Raw genomic sequence first — 22,987 nt, forward strand, 5'->3', positions numbered from 1 at the left:
ATCGAAATTTATTATTATTATTGTTATTTCTCTTATTATTATTATTATTATTATTATTATTATTATTATTATTATTATTATTATTATTGTTGTTGTTGTTGTTGTTGTTGTTGTTGTTTTTTTGTTGTTGTTGTTGTTGTTGTTATTATTATCATCATTATTATTATTATTATTATTATTATTATTATTATTATTGTTGTTGTTGTTGTTGTTGTTGTTGTTGTTGTTGTTGTTGTTGTTGTTGTTGTTGTTTTTGTTGTTGTTGTTGTTGTTATTATTATCATTATTATTATTATTATTATTATTATTATTATTATTATTATTATTATTATTGTTGTCGTTGTTATTATTATTATTATTATTATTATTATTATTATTATTATTATTATTATTATTATTGTTGTTGTTGTTATTGTTATTATTATTATTATTACCCTGGCCAACAATGGTTTCAGTTCACGCTTAAAACAACGCGTGTTTCTAACTAATATTCAGGGGCTGGTTAAAAATATGAACACAGTCTTGTTCCAACACGAACAGTTTCCGTGAAACAGAACACCACGGTGAACGAGTTCACCAAAGCACATCCATCACGGAGAAGAGACGTCAGGGAAAACCTGACGACCAGGTTGACGGCTGACTACTGCTGGACGCTGCTGCCAGAGAACCATACTCAACACAAGATAAAAAGCCTGAAAGCCGTCATGCAAATATGTTTGTACCTGGAGTTTACCTGGAGAGAGTTCCGGGAGTCAACGCCCCCGCGGCCCGGTCTGTGACCAGGCCTCCTGGTGGATCAGAGCCTGATCAACCAGGCTGTTGCTGCTGGCTGCACGCAAACCAACGTACGAGCCACAGCCCGGCTGATCAGGAACTGACTTTAGGTGCTTGTCCAGTGCCAGCTTGAAGACTGCCAGGGGTCTGTTGGTAATCCCCCTTATGTGTGCTGGGAGGCAGTTGAACAGTCTCGGGCCCCTGACACTTATTGTATGGTCTCTTAACGTGCTAGCGACACCCCTGCTTTTCATTGGGGGGATGGTGCATCGTCTGCCAAGTCTTTTGCTTTCGTAGTGAGTGATTTTCGTGTGCAAGTTCGGTACTAGTCCCTCTAGGATTTTCCAGGTGTATATAATCATGTATCTCTCCCTCCTGCGTTCCAGGGAATACAGGTTTAGGAACCTCAAGCGCTCCCAGTAATTGAGATGTTTTATCTCCGTTATGCGCGCCGTGAAAGTTCTCTGTACATTTTCTAGGTCGGCAATTTCACCTGCCTTGAAAGGTGCTGTTAGTGTGCAGCAATATTCCAGCCTAGATAGAACAAGTGACCTGAAGAGTGTCATCATGGGCTTGGCCTCCCTAGTTTTGAAGGTTCTCATTATCCATCCTGTCATTTTTCTAGCAGATGCGATTGATACAATGTTATGGTCCTTGAAGGTGAGATTCTCCGATATGATCACTCCCAGGTCTTTGACGTTGGTGTTTCGCTCTATTTTGTGGCCAGAATTTGTTTTATACTCTGATGAAGATTTAATTTCCTCATGTTTACCATATCTGAGTTAATTGAAATTTCTCATCGTTGAACTTCATATTGTTTTCTGCAGCCCACTGAAAGATTTGGTTGATGTCCGCCTGGAGCCTTGCAGTGTCTGCAATGGAAGACACTGTCATGCAGATTCGGGTGTCATCTGCAAAGGAAGACACGGTGCTGTGGCTGACATCCTTGTCTATGTCGGATATGAGGATGAGGAACAAGATGGGAGCGAGTACTGTGCCTTGTGGAACAGACCTTTTCACCGTAGCTGCCTCGGGCTTTACTCTGTTGACGACTACTCTCTGTGTTCTGTTAGTGAGGAAATTATAGATCCATCGACCGACTTTTCCTGTTATTCCTTTAGCACGCATTTTGTGCGCTATTACGCCATGGTCACACTTGTCGAAGGCTTTTGCAAAGTCTGTATATATTACATCTGCATTCTTTTTGTCTTCTAGTGCATTTAGGACCTTGTCGTAGTGATCCAATAGTTGAGACAGACAGGAGCGACCTGTTCTAAACCCATGTTGCCCTGGGTTGTGTAACTGATGGGTTTCTAGATGGGTGGTGATCTTGCTTCTTAGGACCCTTTCAAAGATTTTTATGATATGTGATGTTAGTGCTATTGGTCTGTAGTTCTTTGCTGTTGCTTTACTGCCCCCTTTGTGGAGTGGGGCTATGTCTGTTGTTTTTAGTAACTGTGGGACGACCCCCGTGTCCATGCTCCCTCTCCATAGGATGGAAAAGGCTCGTGATAGGGGCTTCTTGCAGTTCTTGATGAACACAGAGTTCCATGAGTCTGGCCCTTGGGCAGAGTGCATGGGCATCTCATTTATCGCCTGTTCGAAGTCATTTGGCGTCAGGATAACATCGGATAGGCTTGTGTTAATCAAATTTTGCGGCTCTCTCATAAAAAATTCATTTTGATCTTCGACTCTCAGTCTTGTTAGCGGCTTGCTAAAAACTGAGTCATATTGGGACTTGAGTAGCTCACTCATTTCCTTGCTGTCATCTGTGTAGGACCCATCTTGTTTAAGTAGGGGCCCAATACTGGACGTTGTTCTCGATTTTGATTTGGCATAGGAGAAGAAATACTTTGGGTTTCTTTCGATTTCATTTATGGCTTTTAGTTCTTCCCGCTATTCCTGACTCCTAAAGGATTCTTTTAGCTTAAGTTCGATGCTTGCTATTTCTCTGACCAGTGTCTCCCTACGCATTTCAGATATATTGACCTCTTTTAGCCGCTCTGTTATTCTTTTCCGTCGCCTGTAAAGGGAGCGCCTGTCTCTTTCTATTTTACATCTACTCCTCCTTTTTCTTAGAGGAATAAGCCTTGTGCATACATCGAGTGCCACCGAGTTAATCTGTTCTAGGCATAAGTTGGGGTCTGTGTTGCTTAGTATATCTTCCCAGCTTATATCGGTTAGGACTTGGTTTACTTGGTCCCACTTTATGTTTTTGTTATTGAAGTTGAATTTGGTGAATGCTCCCTCGTGACTAGTCTCATTATGTCGGTCTGGGCTCCACGCATACATGTCTGAACCTCAATTATGTTGTGATCTGAGTATATTGTTTTTGATATGGTGACATTTCTTATCAGATCATCAATGTTAGTGAAGATGAGGTCTAGTGTATTCTCCAGTATAGTAGGCTCTATTATTTGCTGGTTTAAATTGAATTTTGTGCAGAGATTTAAAAGCTCGTGTGAGTGTGAGTTTTCATCAGAGCTGCCTCCTGGTGTTATTACTGCAACAATATTATTTGCTATATTCCTCCATTTTAGGTGCCTTAAGTTGAAATCCCCCAGGAGCAAGATGTTGGGTGCAGGAGCTGGAAGATTTTCCAGACAGTGGTCAATTTTTAACAGCTGTTCCTGGAATTGCTCGGATGTTGCTTCCGGAGGCTTGTAGACTACACAATGACTAGGTTTTGGTTCTCGACCTTTACTGCTAAAAGTTTCACTACATCATTTGAGGCATTAAACAGTTCTGTGCAAACAAGTGACTCTGCAATGTACAGGCCAACCCTCCCCTTTTGCCTGTTCACTCTGTCACATCTGTATAGGTTGTAACCTGGGATCCATATTTCGTTGTCCAAGTGATCCTTTATGTGGGTCTCAGTGAAAGCCGCGAACATTGCTTTTGCCTCTGCAAGCAGTCCACGGATGAGAGGTATTTTGTTGTTTGTTGCTGGCTTTAGACCCTGTATATTTGCAAAGAAGAATGTTATCGGACTGGTGGTATTGTTGGTACTGGGGGGATATTTTTTTTTCCGGCATTAGTATCTGTATCTGTTGGTTCCACTCCAGGAATGACTGGATTTGGTGTACGATTTCTGCCATTTCCTGCCAGTTTTTTTTCCTTCCTGGCACTAAAAAACCTCTCCCTCTTGAGTGGCTGTGGCTACCCAGGTTTTCCCATGGCCTGGATGTTTTGTATCTTTTTGTCCCCTTTAGATGGTATGCCTGGCAATTTAAGTTATAGCACAGTCTTTCCTGTACTGAAGAGGTACACAGTTCAGGGTGAAAAAGCTTACAGGAAGGGAGTTTGCATTTTCCTGTTGTCATATGGGCATGGCATTTTCTAGGGAGGTCATAGTTGCACGTCCCATCTGTTTTTCCAGATTTCCCATGCCAGCAGATACCAAGTGCATAGCATGTGCACAGGCTTGGTTTCCGTTTGCCTTGGGTTTCTGTGACTGTATTCCCTGTTGGTGCATGTTTCCCTGTCTTACTTCTATCCTCCCTAGCACCAACAATGGAGCTCCCACCAGTTGTTTTTGGTAATATATCCTCACTATTGCTAGTGGAGTCCTCTTGTTTGCTATTTCCTGCGGTATTTCTAGTTTGCAATATTGGTTTTATCTTATCTTTGACTACACTTGTTTCCCTACTATGGCTCCTGTCTCCTATGAGGTCATTTATATGTATTCCTTCCTGCGTATAATTCCCGACTACCTGGACAAAATTTCCAGCTTCACCATTACTGTCTCCCAGGACAGCATCTCCAGCTTCACCATTACTGTCTCTCAGGACAGCACCTCCAGCTTCACCATTACTGTCTTCCAGGACAGCACCTCCAGCTTCACCATTACTGTCTCCCAGGACAGCACTATCAGCCCCACATTTACTGACTACCAGGACTTCATCTCCAGCCTTACAGTTTCTGACTACATGGCCAGTATCAAGGGCAGTACCATTCAGCCCAGACTTTTTATGTTCCCATCTGTTGTAGAAAGCTTCCAGGTTTTCTATGAAAGCAGCTTTGATGTTGTCCTCTTTTAATACCCTTGTGATTTTAGTCCACAGATTTATCTCATTTTGGCATACCCAAAAACACTTCCCCGTTTTAACACTGCTTATAGCTAGTTCTTGGATATCTGCACAAGGGGCGTGACACCAATTTCCACAAAAATGACAATTTACCCATGTGGAAGCCCGTTTGTTTGACTGACCACAGACTACACACAGCTTCATAATGATTTGAATGGTTGATTTACTGCAATTCTACTAGCAACCTCTTGAATATTCTATTAATAACCTCCTTAAATGAAGCTCTAGCTATTTGTATTTCTGTTTCTAACTTTTTTGTATATTGGACAGCTTACCGTGCACGTTCCTGATTTATATTTAATGTTTGTGTTTATAAGGGCGCCTACAACCCCATCCGTTTACAGTCTGCTTTATTGTCCAACGAAACCGTTTGAAACCAGTCAAGGGTTCGGACCAGTCAAGGGTTCGGACCAGTCAAGGGTTCGGACAGTACGAACATTTATTTTTTTTGCCATTCATATTCATAATGAATTTACGTTCAGGAAGATTAGTAATTCATCACTGCATGAAGCACATTAAATATCTAGAAGAGACCTGGTTATGGACTGGCCGCGGGGGGCGTTGACCCCCTGAAACACCCTCCAGGTATAACATAATGGCTATGATTGTTAGGTAACATATATCATGTGATTCTTCAAGCTTAAGTAGTTGATAATAAACCTCCAAAAATCTTTATTTATCGTGATCAATGTTAACTTAAAACCAACAATTTACTTTCTGAACTAGATAAAAAAAAATTTGTTGGTTAGTGTTATTGTTGTTATTATTACCATTATTATTATTATGATCATGATTAGTATTGGTAGTAGGATAATAATAATAATAATATTAATAATAATAATAATAATAATAATAATAATAATAATAATAATAATAATAATAATATCTACATTTACTATAAGTACATGTACATGGTATACAGGCCTGGCTGACATACTAATATACAGAAAGCCCCTTAAACAGTAGAAGTAGCAGTAGATTCAGCAGGAAGCATTTAAAGCTACGAGGATCATACAGCTCCTGGGGAATGGGGAATAATCATAGTTTGATTCGAGGAATAGGAGAGCAGCTCCAATTTCTTGGCTTAAGACCCGCCTCATCAGCATCAAGACTTCTACCTCGAAGTGTTTATACTGTGTAAAGTCTTTGTTACCTTATGTGTGTAAGAACACTGAGATGATTGTATGAGTAATACAGTGATTTGGTTTCCAAATCATTGTGTCACTTACACATGCTCGTTGTGAATTATTATAAAGGAAAACAGGTTAGAATAATTCAAAAGCAACAGCTGTGAAATTCCTCTGACTGAAGTTTTCAAACTTCCTTCTAGCATCCGCAGTTAACCTATTTTGCAGTTTAGTAATTATGTTAACGTCTTAATTCACGTTTTTTTGCAATATTTCAATTAAAAAAAACTGTTTCTACTCTAATTTATAATCTGTTTGTAGGTCATAGTTCAGTCTGTCACTAAAATAAAATGATAGTTTTGATTGGTCGTGGCAACATGATTATGGTGGGTTAGGTCGGTGGGTGGGTGAGTTTGGGTGGGTCTTAATCGGGCGGGTGGGTCAGGGAGTTTGGGAGTCTTGACTGGTATATAAACTGGGTCTCTCCTTGCTTATCCTCACTCGTAGCGGTACACAGCATCATCAGGTACGGACCTACTGTACACCTCTTGCTCTTTCTTGTTTAATTTACATTTCGTTGTTGTAGCGAATATTCGCTATGTATAACAAAGTATAACGTGTGTTTACGGTAGCCTATTATCTATCAATAGACAAAAATAATGCAGGATTTACGTATTGTATATATACCAGTCTCATATTTTAGAGTATTTGCCTAACTATTGTTGATATTAATTTGCACTGGGGTAAGGTTGTCGATAAACGAACAATATCTTGTTTCCTTCTCTTGCATTGCAGGATGAGTCACAGCGTAGTCGCCACAGCGCTGGTGGTAGTCGTCTGTTTCCTGCAACCATCATTAACCAGCCGTCCATACGGTGGTAGCCATGGTGGCAAGGTTGGTGGAGTCGGAGGGTTTGGAGGAGTCAATCCGGCTCTTGGTCTAAATGTGAGAGGCCTGTCCTTCGGTAAAAGATTCTTCAACCAACAGAATTTCCCAAACTTTGTGTCTGGCTTCAACCAGATGTACATCAGCCATCCTGGTAATGGCTACGGAGGCTGCAAGAACTGGTGCTTCAGCATGTATCAGAACCAGTACTATTGCTGTTCAACACCCTTAGGAGGTGTCGGAGTGGGTGGCATTGTAGGCAGCGGCGTCGGTGTCGGGGGAGTCGGGGGCTTTGGAGGAGGCAAGCCAGTTCTTGGACTGAGTGTGGCCGGTCTGCCTTTCGGTGAAGGATTCTTCACCCACCAGAACTTCCCTAACTTCGTTCCCGGCTTCAACCAGATGTACATCAGCCATCCTGGTAATGGCTACGAAGGCTGCAAGAACTGGTGCCTCAGCAGGTATCAGAACCAGTACTATTGCTGTTCAACCCCACATAACTTGGGCTTAGGAGGTGTCGGAGTCGGTGGTGGTGGCTTTGTAGGTGGTCACGGAGGCTCTGGTGTCGGTATTGGCCATAAAGGAGGCAAACCAGTTCATGGACTGAATGTGGCCGGCTTGTCTTTTGGTCAAGGAGTCTTCACCCAACAGAACTTCCCTAACTTCGTGCGCGGCTTCAACCAGATGTACACCAGCCATCCTGGTAGTGGCTACGGAGGCTGCAGGAACTGGTGTCGCAGCTATTTTCAAAGCCAGTATTATTGCTGCTCCTCCCAGGTGAGCTATGGCTCACGCTACCCTGGTTAAACCAAGACAAGCAAAGAATCATCAACGTAAGAGAGCCACAGATCAGTGGGAAAAAGCATGACAACACAATGTTTTGCGTTTACAACACTTCCTTGTTTGATATTTATTATTGTATTAAATATATGAAAATAAACTGTTAACTTCAATACAGCTTTATATACACCTTCAAAAGACCTAATCTAACTCCTGTGTGTCAGTTATTTTCTTTCTCACTTGCTACATAATTATGGTCCAGGAAGATCGAAACAATTCAGTTTTGTAATAAGATAACAGTAAACAGGTGATATCACAAAATGCAGAACAACCACTGTGAAAAAAACATTGAATTTTCAGGTGCTTTCGTGATTTCTCACATTATCATGGAACAGTGGTTGTTCTGCATATAGCACGTTTTATGTGCATCATTTAATAAGCTATTGATGCGGTATATTCTTATTAACTGATGGAGACTAAAGAGTGGACAACATCGATGACATTTTTCTTTCTTTAAGTAATAGTATACAATATCCAATTCGAAAGAAGCTTTAATGTGTGATATTCCAATTTCTAATTGCCATAAGCAGAATTACTATTCTTATTACATTAATGGGGGGAACACTGAACCCACAGGGGTCATACAGTGCCCCGGGGGATGGAAGGCATTCAGGCTTCACTGAAGGAACTGGAGCATAGGTCCAATTCGTTAGATCAAGAACTCCTCGCCAAAATCAAGGGACCTCCTTTGAGTTAACCATAGAGTAACCCGCACATAGGAGAGAAAGAAACTAAAGACAACGTTTCGGATCAACTTGGACCATTCACAAGAGACTTACATTCCCAGTCATGCAAGCGAAGAAGTACGAACAAGCAGTTGGTTTTGTTGCTCTGGTAGATACATTCAGGAGTTTAAGCAAATGCTTTAGTCCTGTTTGTTATCCCAGAGTTTGATAAACAACAAGAATCTTGGGAAGTATTATCTCTACCATCTCTACCCTGTGTTAGTGTGACTTGTAAACGATGCAAGTCGGACCGAAATGTCGTCGTAAGCTTCTCTCTCCCATGTTCGGGTTATCTGTGTATTATTCCAGTCACGGTATTGTATCTTTTCTCTCTTTATTACTATCCTATCATGTGAGTTTAAAAACAGGTGGCTGTCAAGCGTCCCGGGTTATTCAAGGGAATGCAGAGCTGTGCAACATTTATGAGTTTCCAGCTCTTTTCATGAGCATAATGACGATAGTTTGGATAAATTTCATTTTTTTTTACCTTTCAGACGTTGGTGGTCGGGCAATTTACGAGGATTTTTTTGTCTGGTGTATGAGACACCTGTGCAACAATTTTTGTCTGTTCTGTATGCTTCTTCAGTCGGATGGAGCGGTCACTAAATACTGGGGACAGCAGAAGCAGTGGCGAGGTAAAGGAAGGTGATCAGTCCCTCGGTTTTGAAGTAGTTTTGAGGTGATCAGTCTTTTCAGTCTTGAAGTAGTTTTAAGGAGATCAGTCTCTCAGTCTTGAGGCAGTTTTGAGGTGATGAGTCCTTTCAGTCTTGAGAAGTGCTAAATTCCGTTTCGAGAAATGTCAAAATGACATTTTGACAGCACATATGGCTCCTTTGCCTATTTTGCTTATTATATTATAAATGCTTATTATATTATAAATGACCCTTGTGGGTCATTTAGCGCATCTAGTGGTGGAGGCTCGATCCTCGGTCCGCTAACTGCGAGATGTTACTCCGGCAGACAGTCAAGGTTCTTGACCTGTGCGCCTCTCTTTCGCATCAGGACCACCATCGTTTCCTCCCTTCAGATGGTTGCCTTGATGCTGGTATGGGGGCCTGGGTCCAAGATATAGGAGCTGCGCTCTTATACCTCGGATCAAACTGGATTACCTTTCCCTTTGACATGGCAAATAGTTAACAAATGACAAGTTGTTACGCCCCTTCTTTATTTAACCCCAAACTGGACGATACATTTACATGTGTTGATTTGGCTTTTTCACTTAATATTATATTAAGGAGTATCTTCATTAATAGCTAAAATGAATATACTCGGCTTTATAATATTATCTGGCCATATATCAATTAGCTTCGTAAATAGGTAGGATGTTTCAGTGTTCTACACTACTGATGCGGCAAGGTTAAGCACCAGGGGACAATTTGAATTACTCAACCTCCGCTCAGTCCAAATTGAGGTCTGGTGGTAAAAGCTCTACCTAGGGCAGTTCACATCTTCCTCTAGTCGAGGAGGGATCCGGTGGAGAGCTTGGCTTTAAGCTTCGCTAGAATTCACAAAGAGTACCCATGAATTTTAGAAGACCTTTGGTCGGGTATATCTTGGTCTGAGAAGGCGGTTAAGAAACTCCTAAAAGTTTCGGGAACAGTGAATGGGTCTAAGTGTTAAGCTGTTTTAAACTCTGATCGAGAAGGGGAATATTGTGGAAAGCTCCCTGAGAAAAAACTCGATTACTTGTGTTAGTGTTGCTTTTAAGCTTATAAACGCCCCTACATATACGTATATCTTTTGACTCATTGTGATCTAGTGTAGAAAATCTATATGGCTGGTGCCTTTTGTAAATATTTAATGAGTTACCTTGATTAAGTGCTAATACTAATGATAATTGTTTCTACTGATAATTGTTACTGTTCGAGAAGTCACGTTTTAAAGTTCAAATTATTTAAGGAATAATGGAAACATTAACTGATTATTAATGAAGTTAATGAAACCAGCAGAAACCAGGGGTGGGTTGATAGCCAGGGGTGGGCTGGTAGTCAGGGGTGGGCTGGTAGCCAGGGGTGGGCTGGTAGCCAGGGGTAGGATGGTAGACAAGGGTGGGCTGGTGGCCAAGGGTGGGATGGTATCCAGGGGTGGGCTGGCAGCCAGGGGAAGGCTGGTAGCCAGGGGTGGGCTGGTAGCCATGGGTGTGCTGGTGATCTGGCATGGGCTGGTAGCTAGGGGTGGGATGGTAGCCAGGGGTCGACTGATAGCAAGGGGTCAACTGATAGCCCGGGGTGAGCTGATAGCCATGGGTGGGCTGGTAGCCATGGGTGGACTGGTAGCCATGGAAGGATGGTAGCCAGGGATGGGCTGGTAGCCTGGGATGGGCTGGTAGCCAGGGGTGAGTTGGTAGCCAGGGGTAAGCTGATGGTCAGGGGTGAGCTGGTAGCCAGGGGTGGGCTGGTACACTACACAAATAAACCCGTACATAGAAGAGAGGAGTGGGTTGATATCTAGGGGTGGACTGATAGTCAGGGGTGGCTGATAGGCATTGGTGGTCTGGTGGATAGGCTTCAAACCCCATTAATTGACCTTGTGTGTGTCTTATTTACATACATAATGTCCTGGTAGTCAGTAAATGTGGGGCTGATAGTGCTGTCCTGGGAGACAGTAATGGTGAAGCTGGAGGTGCTGTCCTGGGAGACAGTAATGGTGAAGCTGGAGGTGCTGTCCTGGGAGACAGTAATGGTGAAGCTGGAGGTGCTGTCCTGGGAGACAGAAATGGTGAAGCTGGAGATACTGTCCTGGGAGACAGAAATGGTGAAGCTGGAGGTGCTGTCCTGGGAGACAGAAATGGTGAAGCTGGAGATACTGTCCTGGGAGACAGTAATGGTGAAGCTGGAGGTGCTGTCCTGGGAGACAGAAATGGTGAAGCTGGAGATACTGTCCTGGGAGACAGAAATGGTGAAGCTGGAGATATTGTCCAGGTAGTCGGGAATTATACGCAGGAAGGAATACATATAAATGATCTCATAGGGGACAGGAGCCATAGTAGGGAAACAAGTGTAGTCAAAGATAAGATAAAACCAATATTGCAAACTAGAAATACCGCAGGAAATAGCAAACAAGAGGACTCCAATAGCAATAGTGAGGATAAATTACCAAAAACAACTGGTGGGAGCTCCATTGTTGGTGCTAGGGAGGATAGAAGTAAGACAGGGAAACATGCACCAACAGGGAATACAGTCACAGAAACCCAAGGCAAGCGGAAACCAAGCCTGTGCACATACTATGCACTTGGTATCTGCTGGCATGGGAAATCTGGAAAAACAGATGGGACATGCAACTATGACCACCCTAGAAAATGCCATGCCCATATGAAAACAGGAAAATGCAAACTCCCTTCCTGTAAGCTTTTTCACCCTGAAATGTGTACCTCTTCAGTACAGGAAAGACTGTGCTATAACTTAAATTGCCAGGCATACCATCTAAAGGGGACAAAAAGATACAAAACATCCAGGCCATGGGAAAACCTGGGTAGCCACAGCCACTCAAGAAGGAGAGGTTTTTTAGTGCCAGGAAGGAAAAAAAACTGGCAGGAAATGGCAGAAATCGTACACCAAATCCAGTCATTCCTGGAGTGGAACCACAGTCGATGGCCTCCACTCCAAACCAACAGATACAGATACTAATGCCGGAAAAAAAATCCCCCCCCAGTACCAACAATACCACCAGTCCGATAACATTCTTCTTTGCAAATATACAGGGTCTAAAGCCAGCTACAAACAACAAAATACCTTTCATCCGTGGACTGCTTGCAGAGGCAAAGGCAATGTTCGCGGCTTTCACTGAGACCCACATAAAGGATCACTTGGACAACGAAGTATGGATCCCAGGTTACAACCTATACAGATGTGACAGAGTGAACAGGCAAAAGGGGGGGGTTGGCCTGTACATTGCAGAGTCACTTGTTTGCACAGAACTGCTTAATGCCTCAAATGACGTAGTGGAAGTTTTAGCAGTAAAGGTCGAGAACCAAAACCTAGTCATTGTGGTAGTCTACAAGCCTCCGGATGCAACATCCCAGCAATTCCAGGAACAGCTGTTAAAAATTGACCACTGTCTGGAAAATCTTCCAGCTCCTGCACCCAACATCTTGCTCCTGGGGGATTTCAACTTAAGGCACCTAAAATGGAGGAATATAGCAAATAATATTGTTGCAGTAATAACACCAGGAGGCAGCTCTGATGAAAACTCACACTCACACGAGCTTTTAAATCTCTGCACAAAATTCAATTTAAACCAGCAAATAATAGAGCCTACAAGACTGGAGAATACACTAGACCTCATCTTCACTAACAATGATGATCTGATAAGAAATGTCACCATATCAAAAACAATATACTCAGATCACAACATAATTGAGGTTCAGACATGTATGCATGGAGCCCCAGACCGACAAAATGAGACTAGTCACGAGGGAGCATTCACCAAATTCAACTTCAATAACAAAAACATAAAGTGGGACCAAGTAAACCAAGTCCTAACCGATATAAGCTGGGAAGATATACTAAGCAACACAGACCCAAACTTATGCCTAGAACAGATTAACTCGGTGGCACTCGATGTATGCACAAGGCTTATTCCTCTAAGAAAAAGGAGGAGTAGATGTAAAATAGAAAGAGACAGGCGCTCCCTTTACAGGCGACGGAAAAGAATAACAGAGCGGCTAAAAGAGGTCAATATATCTGAAATGCGCAGGGAGACACTGGTCAGAGAAATAGCAAGCATCGAACTTAAGCTAAAAGAATCCTTTAGGAGTCAGGAATCGCGGGAAGAACTAAAAGCCATAAATGAAATCGAAAGAAACCCAAAGTATTTCTTCTCCTATGCCAAATCAAAATCGAGAACAACGTCCAGTATTGGGCCCCTACTTAAACAAGATGGGTCCTACACAGATGACAGCAAGGAAATGAGTGAGCTACTCAAGTCCCAATATGACTCAGTTTTTAGCAAGCCGCTAACCAGACTGAGAGTCGAAGACCAAAATGAATTTTTTATGAGAGAGCCACAAAATTTGACTAACACAAGCCTATCCGATGTTATCCTGACGCCAAATGACTTCGAACAGGCGATAAATGACATGCCCATGCACTCTGCCCCAGGGCCAGACTCATGGAACTCTGTGTTCATCAAGAACTGCAAGAAGCCCCTATCACGAGCCTTTTCCATCCTATGGAGAGGGAGCATGGACACGGGGGTCGTCCCTCAGTTACTAAAAACAACAGACATAGCCCCACTCCACAAAGGGGGCAGTAAAGCAACAGCAAAGAACTACAGACCAATAGCACTAACATCCCATATCATAAAAATCTTTGAAAGGGTCCTAAGAAGCAAGATCACCACCCATCTAGAAACCCATCAGTTACACAACCCAGGGCAACATGGGTTTAGAACAGGTCGCTCCTGTCTGTCTCAACTACTGGATCACTACGACAAGGTCCTAAATGCACTAGAAGACAAAAAGAATGCAGATGTAATATATACAGACTTTGCAAAAGCCTTCGACAAGTGTGACCATGGCGTAATAGCGCACAAAATGCGCGCTAAAGGAATAACAGGAAAAGTCGGTCGATGGATCTATAATTTCCTCACTAACAGAACACAGAGAGTAGTCGTCAACAGAGTAAAGTCCGAGGCAGCTACGGTGAAAAGCTCTGTCCCACAAGGCACAGTACTAGCTCCCATCTTGTTCCTCATCCTCATATCCGACATAGACAAGGATGTCAGCCACAGCACCGTGTCTTCCTTTGCAGATGACACCCGAATCTGCATGACAGTGTCTTCCATTGCAGACACTGAAAGGCTCCAGGCGGACATCAACCAAATCTTTCAGTGGGCTGCAGAAAACAATATGAAGTTCAACGATGAGAAATTTCAATTACTCAGATATGGTAAACATGAGGAAATTAAATCTTCATCAGAGTACAAAACAAATTCTGGCCACAAAATAGAGCGAAACACCAACGTCAAAGACCTAGGAGTGATTATGTCGGAGGATCTCACCTTCAAGGACCATAACATTGTATCAATCGCATCTGCTAGAAAAATGACAGGATGGATAATGAGAACCTTCAAAACTAGGGAGGCCAAGCCCATGATGACACTCTTCAGGTCACTTGTTCTATCTAGGCTGGAATATTGCTGCACTCTAACAGCACCTTTCAAGGCAGGTGAAATTGCCGACCTAGAAAATGTACAGAGAACTTTCACGGCGCGCATAACGGAGATAAAACACCTCAATTACTGGGAGCGCTTGAGGTTTCTAAACCTGTATTCCCTGGAACGCAGGAGGGAGAGATACATGATTATATACACCTGGAAAATCCTAGAGGGACTAGTACCAAACTTGCACACGAAAATCACTCACTACGAAAGCAAAAGACTTGGCAGACGATGCACCATCCCCCCAATGAAAAGCAGGGGTGTCACTAGCACGTTAAGAGACCATACAATAAGTGTCAGGGGCCCGAGACTGTTCAACTGCCTCCCAGCACACATAAGGGGGATTACCAACAGACCCCTGGCAGTCTTCAAGCTGGCACTGGACAAGCAACTAAAGTCAGTTCCTGATCAGCCGGGCTGTGGCTCGTACGTTGGTTTGCGTGCAGCCAGCAGCAACAGCCTGGTTGATCAGGCGCTGATCCACCAGGAGGCCTGGTCACAGACCGGGCCGCGGGGGCGTTGACCCCCGAAACTCTCTCCAGGTATCCAGGTATCCAGGTATACTCTTCCAAAGTACCGTCCCCAGTCCAGTTCTCACCGTCTTGCTCTTCTAAGACTGATGAGATTGGATTAGATTTAGAGAGACATAGTTTTACGTGTTTCTCGTTTATCCTACGGCAGTAAGTAGCATTAAGGCAGCAACTCACACGTCGTAGCTAAGGGAAGTATGAACGTCAGCGTTGCTGTATTTACAACTAAGCAGTTGTTAAGGAGCACTATGAAGGAGCAGTGTGATGGAGCACTGTAAAGGAATACTGTGAAGGACCACTGTAAAAGAGCACTGTAATGTTCACTGTGAAGTAGCACTGTAAAGGAGTACTATAAAGGAGCACTGTGAAGGAGCACTGTCAGGACTCGAAAAGAAGGTAAATATCTTATTCTAGACCCATTTCGAAAGTTTTTTATGAACTATCTATGCCATTACCTTGACGCCAAACTGGGTTTTACAGTCACTTCCAGTCACTCGGAAAAATATCTTTTTTCTAACCCAGGGACGAGCAAGATCAGAACATTGAAGAAAAATTTTGCCATTAATAGCAATAAAAGGCGAATTATCTCTAAACTTATTGTCTTATATGACATGTAAATTAATTTTTCTCTTCTCAGAGTAACAAAATTAAATTTGATTGGCATCACGTAATAAAATTACCGTCCGTGTTGCTTCTATCGTTAGCTATGAATGTCACTACACTGAGATGATTGTTTTAATGAATTAGTTAAATAAAAACATAATAACATCATAATTTCTCGATCTTCAGCAAAATCGCGAAAATTTCCCAAAAATTTTGTTGTCAATTTAATGATTGTACACTGTACCAGTAGTGCAGTTGACAAGTAGGTACATCAAAAGACATATTGAAAACAAATATTTATTTGTATGTATTCAACTCATCCAATTATACAGAGATATACAGAGATAATTTAAAGTGGAGGTTCATCTCTGAAGAGAAAGCTGTTGGAAACAAGGTTCAAACTGACTTGTAGAGCTGTTGTATTTTCCTTGATTTGCTAGATTGTTTCTTCCATTTGTAAAGTAAATTTGCTCTGTGCTCCAGAGGTCGGAGGACTTGGTAATGGTTGTGGCTTACTCGTGGCTTATTCAGAACTGAATTTGCGCTGGAAAGAGCATCATCATCATCATCATCATCATCATCATCATCATCATCATCATCATCATTATCATCATCATCATCTGCAGCAGCAGTGCTGATCTTATTACCCTATGCAGCACCAGGACTGCTGGTGAACAGTTCGTTGTTGATCAGCACCAAGTCGGGGAATCTCTCTGACGTGAAACATTCTCGACTGAATGTCTGCTCTAACAAACTCAGTAAAAGTCCTGAGTTGTCATAGTTTCTTGAACCGCACTACCATCCTTAAGGCCACCGACTTCATTACCACCTTGACTACCAACGTCTCCTCTGGGTTTATCCGCGATGTCCATGATGTCCATGATGTCCATGGTGTCCACCACCTGGAAATCTGCCCCCACCAATGATGCCTCCACTGCCAGGAAATCTACCCCCGATGCTTCCACCTCCTGGAAGTCTTCCAATAAAGCCACCACTACCCGGGTATCTGCTGCCAGGGAAGCCATGTTGAGGGTTGGCTTCTGATAGTTGCAGGAAGCAAACAATTACTACAAGAGCGGCAGCGATTGTGATGCGACTCATACTGCAATGTAAGAGAAACAAATTGATAACACTGATGATGATATTGATGATGATACTGATGATGACAATGATGATGATACTGCCAGTGATACTGATGATGACAATGATGATACCGACGTACTGACCATCCGGTTGGCCTCACAACCACGGGATCACAGCTAAGCATCATCTAATTAAACTGAAGTAAGGTTGGAAAAAGTCAATCTTTACATTTATAACATAATACTGAAAAAAAACACATACACATTACATTTAACTTGTAGTAAGGTTGACGAAATATTTACTAAATTATCTGTTTGCTTGATAAGTTTTGTGTATTGCTTTTCTTTATTAATGGTAAAGCCATTTGCATTATAAAGGAAAAAGGACATTTTATGTCCCTTTATAGGTAGTAGGTTGGTAGACAGCAACCACCCAGGGAAGTACTACCATCCTGCCAGATGACTGTGAAACAAAAACCTGTAACTGTTTTGTATGATGGTAGGATTGCTGGTTTCTTTTTCTGTCTCATAAACACGCTTACATAACAGGGATATCTTGCTACTCCTACTTACACTTTGGTCACACTTCACAAACACGCACATGCATATATATATATACATACATCTAGGTTTTTCTCCTTTTTCTAAATAGCTCTTGTTCTTCTTTATTTCTTCTATTGTCCATGGGGAAGTGGAAAAGAATCTTTCCTCCGTAAGCCATGCGTGTCGTATGAGGCGACTAAAATGCCGGGAGCAATGGGCTAGTAACCCCTTCTCCTGTAGACATTTACTAAAAAAGAGAAGAAGAAAAACTTTATAAAACTGGGATGCCTAAATGTGCGTGGATGTAGTGCGGATGACAAGAAACAGATGATTGCTGATGTTATGAATGAAAAGAAGTTGGATGTCCTGGCCCTAAGCGAAACAAAGCTGAAGGGGGTAGGAGAGTTTCAGTGGGGGGAAATAAATGGGATTAAATCTGGAGTATCTGAGAGAGTTAGAGCAAAGGAAGGGGTAGCAGTAATGTTAAATGATCAGTTATGGAAGGAGAAAAGAGAATATGAATGTGTAAATTCAAGAATTATGTGGATTAAAGTAAAGGTTGGATGCGAGAAGTGGGTCATAATAAGCGTGTATGCACCTGGAGAAGAGAGGAATGCAGAGGAGAGAGAGAGAGATTTTGGGAGATGTTAAGTGAATGTATAGGAGCCTTTGAACCAAGTGAGACAGTAATTGTGGTAGGGGACCTGAATGCTAAAGTAGGAGAAACTTTTAGAGAGGGTGTGGTAGGTAAGTTTGGGGTGCCAGGTGTAAATGATAATGGGAGCCCTTTGATTGAACTTTGTATAGAAAGGGGTTTAGTTATAGGTAGTACATATTTTAAGAAAAAGAGGATAAATAAGTATACAAGATATGATGTAGGGCGAAATGACAGTAGTTTGTTGGATTATGTATTGGTAGATAAAAGACTGTTGAGTAGACTTCAGGATGTACATGTTTATAGAGGGGCCACAGATATATCAGATCACTTTCTAGTTGTAGCTACACTGAGAGTAAAAGGTAGATGGGATACAAGGAGAATAGAAGCATCAGGGAAGAGAGAGGTGAAGGTTTATAAACTAAAAGAGGAGGCAGTTAGGGTAAGATATAAACAGCTATTGGAGGATAGATGGGCTAATGAGAGCATAGGCAATGGGGTCGAAGAGGTATGGGGTAGGTTTAAAAATGTAGTGTTGGAGTGTTCAGCAGAAGTTTGTGGTTACAGGAAAGTGGGTGCAGGAGGGAGGAGGAGCGATTGGTGGAATGATGATGTAAAGAGAGTAGTAAGGGAGAAAAAGTTAGCATATGAGAAGTTTTTACAAAGTAGAAGTGATGCAAGGAGGGAAGAGTATATGGAGAAAAAGAGAGAGGTTAAGAGAGTGGTGAAGCAATGTAAAAAGAGAGCAAATGAGAGAGTGGGTGAGATGTTATCAACAAATTTTGTTGAAAATAAGAAAAAGTTTTGGAGTGAGATTAACAAGTTAAGAAAGCCTAGAGAACAAATGGATTTGTCAGTTAAAAATAGGAGAGGAGAGTTATTAAATGGAGAGTTAGAGGTATTGGGAAGATGGAGGGAATATTTTGAGGAATTGTTAAATGTTGATGAAGATAGGGAAGCTGTGATTTCGTGTATAGGGCAAGGAGGAGTAACATCTTGTAGGAGTGAGGAAGAGCCAGTTGTGAGTGTGGGGGAAGTTCGTGAGGCAGTAGGTAAAATGAAAGGGGATAAGGCAGCTGGGATTGATGGGATAAAGATAGAAATGTTAAAAGCAGGTGGGGATATAGTTTTGGAGTGGTTGGTGCAATTATTTAATAAATGTATGGAAGAGGGTAAGGTACCTAGGGATTGGCAGAGAGCATGCATAGTTCCTTTGTATAAAGGCAAAGGGGATAAAGGAGAGTGCAAAAATTATAGGGGGATAAGTCTGTTGAGTATACCTGGTAAAGTGTATGGTAGAGTTATAATTGAAAGAATTAAGAGTAAGACGGAAAATAGGATAGCAGATGAACAAGGAGGCTTTAGGAAAGGTAGGGGGTGTGTGGACCAGGTGTTTACAGTGAAACATATAAGTGAACAGTATTTAGATAAGGCTAAAGAGGTCTTTGTGGCATTTATGGATTTGGAAAAGGCGTATGACAGGGTGGATAGGGGGGCGATGTGGCAGATGTTGCAAGTGTATGGTGTAGGAGGTAGGTTACTGAAAGCAGTGAAGAGTTTTTACGAGGATAGTGAGGCTCAAGTTAGAGTATGTAGGAAAGAGGGAAATTTTTTCCCAGTAAAAGTAGGCCTTAGACAAGGATGTGTGATGTCACCGTGGTTGTTTTATATATTTATAGATGGGGTTGTAAGAGAAGTAAATGCGAGGGTCTTGGCAAGAGGCGTGGAGTTAAAAGATAAAGAATCACACACAAAGTGGGAGTTGTCACAGCTGCTCTTTGCTGATGACACTGTGCTCTTGGGAGATTCTGAAGAGAAGTTGCAGAGATTGGTGGATGAATTTGGTAGGGTGTGCAAAAGAAGAAAATTAAAGGTGAATACAGGAAAGAGTAAGGTTATGAGGATAACAAAAAGATTAGGTGATGAAAGATTGAATATCAGATTGGAGGGAGAGAGTATGGAGGAGGTGAACGTATTCAGATACTTCGGAGTGGACGTGTCAGCAGATGGGTCTATGAAAGATGAGGTGAATCATGGAATTGATGAGGGAAATAGAGTGAGTGGTGCACTTAGGAGTCTGTGGAGACAAAGAACTTTGTCCTTGGAGGCAAAGAGGGGAATGTATGAGAGTATAGTTTTACCAACGCTCTTATATGGGTGTGAAGCATGGGTGATGAATGTTGCAGCGAGGAGAAGGCTGGAGGCAGTGGAGATGTCATGTCTGAGGGCAATGTGTGGTGTGAATATAATGCAGAGAATTCGTAGTTTGGAAGTTAGGAGGAGATGCGGGATTACCAAAACTGTTGTCCAGAGGGCTGAGGAAGGGTTGTTGAGGTGGTTCGGACATGTAGAGAGAATGGAGCGAAACAGAATGACTTCAAGAGTGTATCAGTCTGTAGTGGAAGGAAGGCGGGGTAGGGGTCGGCCTAGGAAAGGTTGGAGGGAGGGGGTAAAGGAGGTTTTGTGTGCGAGGAGCTTGGACTTCCAGCAGGAATGCGTGAGCGTGTTTGATAGGAGTGAATGGAGACAAATGGTTTTTAATACTTGACGTGCTGTTGGAGTGTGAGCAAAGTAACATTTATGAAGGGATTCAGGGAAACCGGCAGGCCGGACTTGAGTCCTGGAGATGGGAAGTACAGTGCCTGCACTCTGAAGGAGGGGTGTTAATGTTGCAGTTTAAAAACTGTAGTGTAAAGCACCCTTCTGGCAAGACAGTGATGGAGTGAATGATGGTGAAAGTTTTACTTTTTCGGGCCACCCTGCCTTGGTGGGAATCGGCCAGTGTGATAATAATAAAAAAAAAATTATAGGGCAATATATGTTCTTGTTTGATTTAATTATTATTATTATTATTATTATTATTATTATTATTATTATTATTATTATTATTATTATTATTATTATTATTATTATTTCTGAGGAAGCATCTGTTCTCGTAGGAATTATACAGTTTCTGTTTAAAGTGTAATCATGTTTGACCTGAGTTAAGGTCAGGTGTCTCACTACCGTCACTGGAACAATACACAAACATCTCGCACATAGGAGAGAGGAACTTATGACGACTATTTTCTCTGACATAAGCTTCTCTCTTTTATGTGCGGGTTGTGTAAAGGTCGCTCCGTTACCTCGGATCAATAATTTTTAAACCATTATTCAGATATATTCTAGAGATGTTTATTGCTTATTGATAAATCAGTGGTGATTGTTACCACTTGTCTTATGTAGTGGAACTATAACTTATACATTGCAAACTGGAATGACGCACTGGAATGAATAAGAAAATAAACGCTAACGTTTGATTAAATGTTTACAATTGTTCACTCACTCAATGTTCACAAAGTAGCGAACAAATGAAAGCAACAAGTTAGGAAATATAAGTGTACTCAAATTGTTGCATTCATTTTCCTATGAATTACATTACGTCAATATCTGAACGTGCTAAGTTACCTTCAGGCTGAATGTTAGTTACTCTACTTTAGTTAAAAATCCAATAAACAAAATTTAAAATACGGCAAGGTAAAGTCAATCAGCGGGGTAGACGCTGCTGTGGTTAAGATAGCTGGAAATAGGACGCTGGTTATCAGTGTTAAGGAACATTAGAGATGTGTGGCTCCATACCTGACGATGTTGGCACTGATAGCTGGAGAGAATGACCCAAGACTGAGGCAGCAACACCACCTGCTGTGTATATATAGGTTAGTGACCCTGGAACCACCCAGTCTTAAACCAGTTGCCAGACACTGCTACACTCAAAACTCACATCAATTTATTTAGTTCCAAATTCTTTGTGTGATGACTTTGCTGAAAGTTCATGAAATAAGTTCATAAATACACATCTCGGTATAAGAGACATGTATCTACATTATACAATCAAATAATACTCGGCAAAGGGGAAAGGAATAACCTCAAGACCTTTCGTAAACACATTATCAAGTAAAATACGTATGTAGCCAAACACTTTCCTACCTGCCTTATTTAGAACTGTTCACAGGTGCCACGGGAGTAAAGTTGTGATGTGCCCAGCTCACCTTCTACCTCACAAATTTGCTCAGAAATGAATGACTGAAAACGCGCAGTGTATGTGAGGAAATCTCTTGTTATTTGATATATCAATCACCTAGAGAATACAATTAACAAATCAAGAGAGATAAGAGAGTGAATAAAGATGGTGGTAATCAAGTTCCTTGTGTTTATACCTGTAAAACATCACTTTACGCTCACAGCTCAGTTCAAGGCAAGAGAGACATTAGATCTGAAAAATATAGAGAACTCGCATACTTCCTGCGCAGAGAGTGTACAAGATATACCTTAAAATACCGTGATGTACTCTCTGGAGCAAAGTAGAGAACGTACTCTGATACAATATACTCGAAAAATACTGAAGGGCCAAATCTAAACATTAATCTAACAACTTGCAGGAGTAAGAGATAAAGGAGGAAATACAAAATAAAATCACTGAAGAGGAGAGGTGCCACAGGAACAATAAGACAAGACTCTATAAATATCTCTTGACCAGGGCTGTTTAACCTGTTACCAGCCGATATCAAAAACATTGCTGGAAAAAGTGTAGACATTTTCAAGAGGAAACATGATCACAACCTCCGCCAAGTGCCCAGACTAGGCCGTGATGGCTGCGTGAGCCAGAGGTCCATGGATAATAACAGACTGGTTGAACAACCCCTTAAGAAGGAAGCGTTGACAATGGTCGGCTTGACAGAGTAGAAAATCTTTTACAAGTGTGTGTGCGTGTGTGTGTGTATATGTACATATATATATATATATATATATATATATATATATATATATATATATATATATATATATATATATATATATATATATATATATATATATATATATATATATATATAGTATGTGTGTGTGTGTGCGTGTACTCGCCTATTTGTCGTTGAAGGGGTCGATTCATAGCTCCTGCCCCCACCTCTTCACTGATCGCTAGTAGATCCTCTCTCCCTGC

At 41.7% G+C, this 22,987-nt stretch overlaps 1 protein-coding gene across 1 annotated transcript; it reads left to right on the forward strand.

Annotated features, from left to right (window-relative positions):
* Positions 1–6,488: 6,488 nt before the first annotated feature.
* LOC128699043 (prisilkin-39) lies at positions 6,489–7,825 on the forward strand. The gene is made up of 2 exons (XM_053791554.2): positions 6,489–6,515; positions 6,785–7,825. Exon 2 carries the CDS (start codon positions 6,786–6,788, stop codon positions 7,677–7,679), a length of 894 nt encoding a protein of 297 aa, XP_053647529.2. The 5' UTR covers positions 6,489–6,515; position 6,785; the 3' UTR covers positions 7,680–7,825.
* The last annotated feature ends 15,162 nt before the right edge of the window (positions 7,826–22,987 follow it).

This window comes from Cherax quadricarinatus, chromosome 54 (assembly GCF_038502225.1).
Source record: "Cherax quadricarinatus isolate ZL_2023a chromosome 54, ASM3850222v1, whole genome shotgun sequence".
Classification (NCBI taxonomy): domain Eukaryota; kingdom Metazoa; phylum Arthropoda; class Malacostraca; order Decapoda; family Parastacidae; genus Cherax; species Cherax quadricarinatus.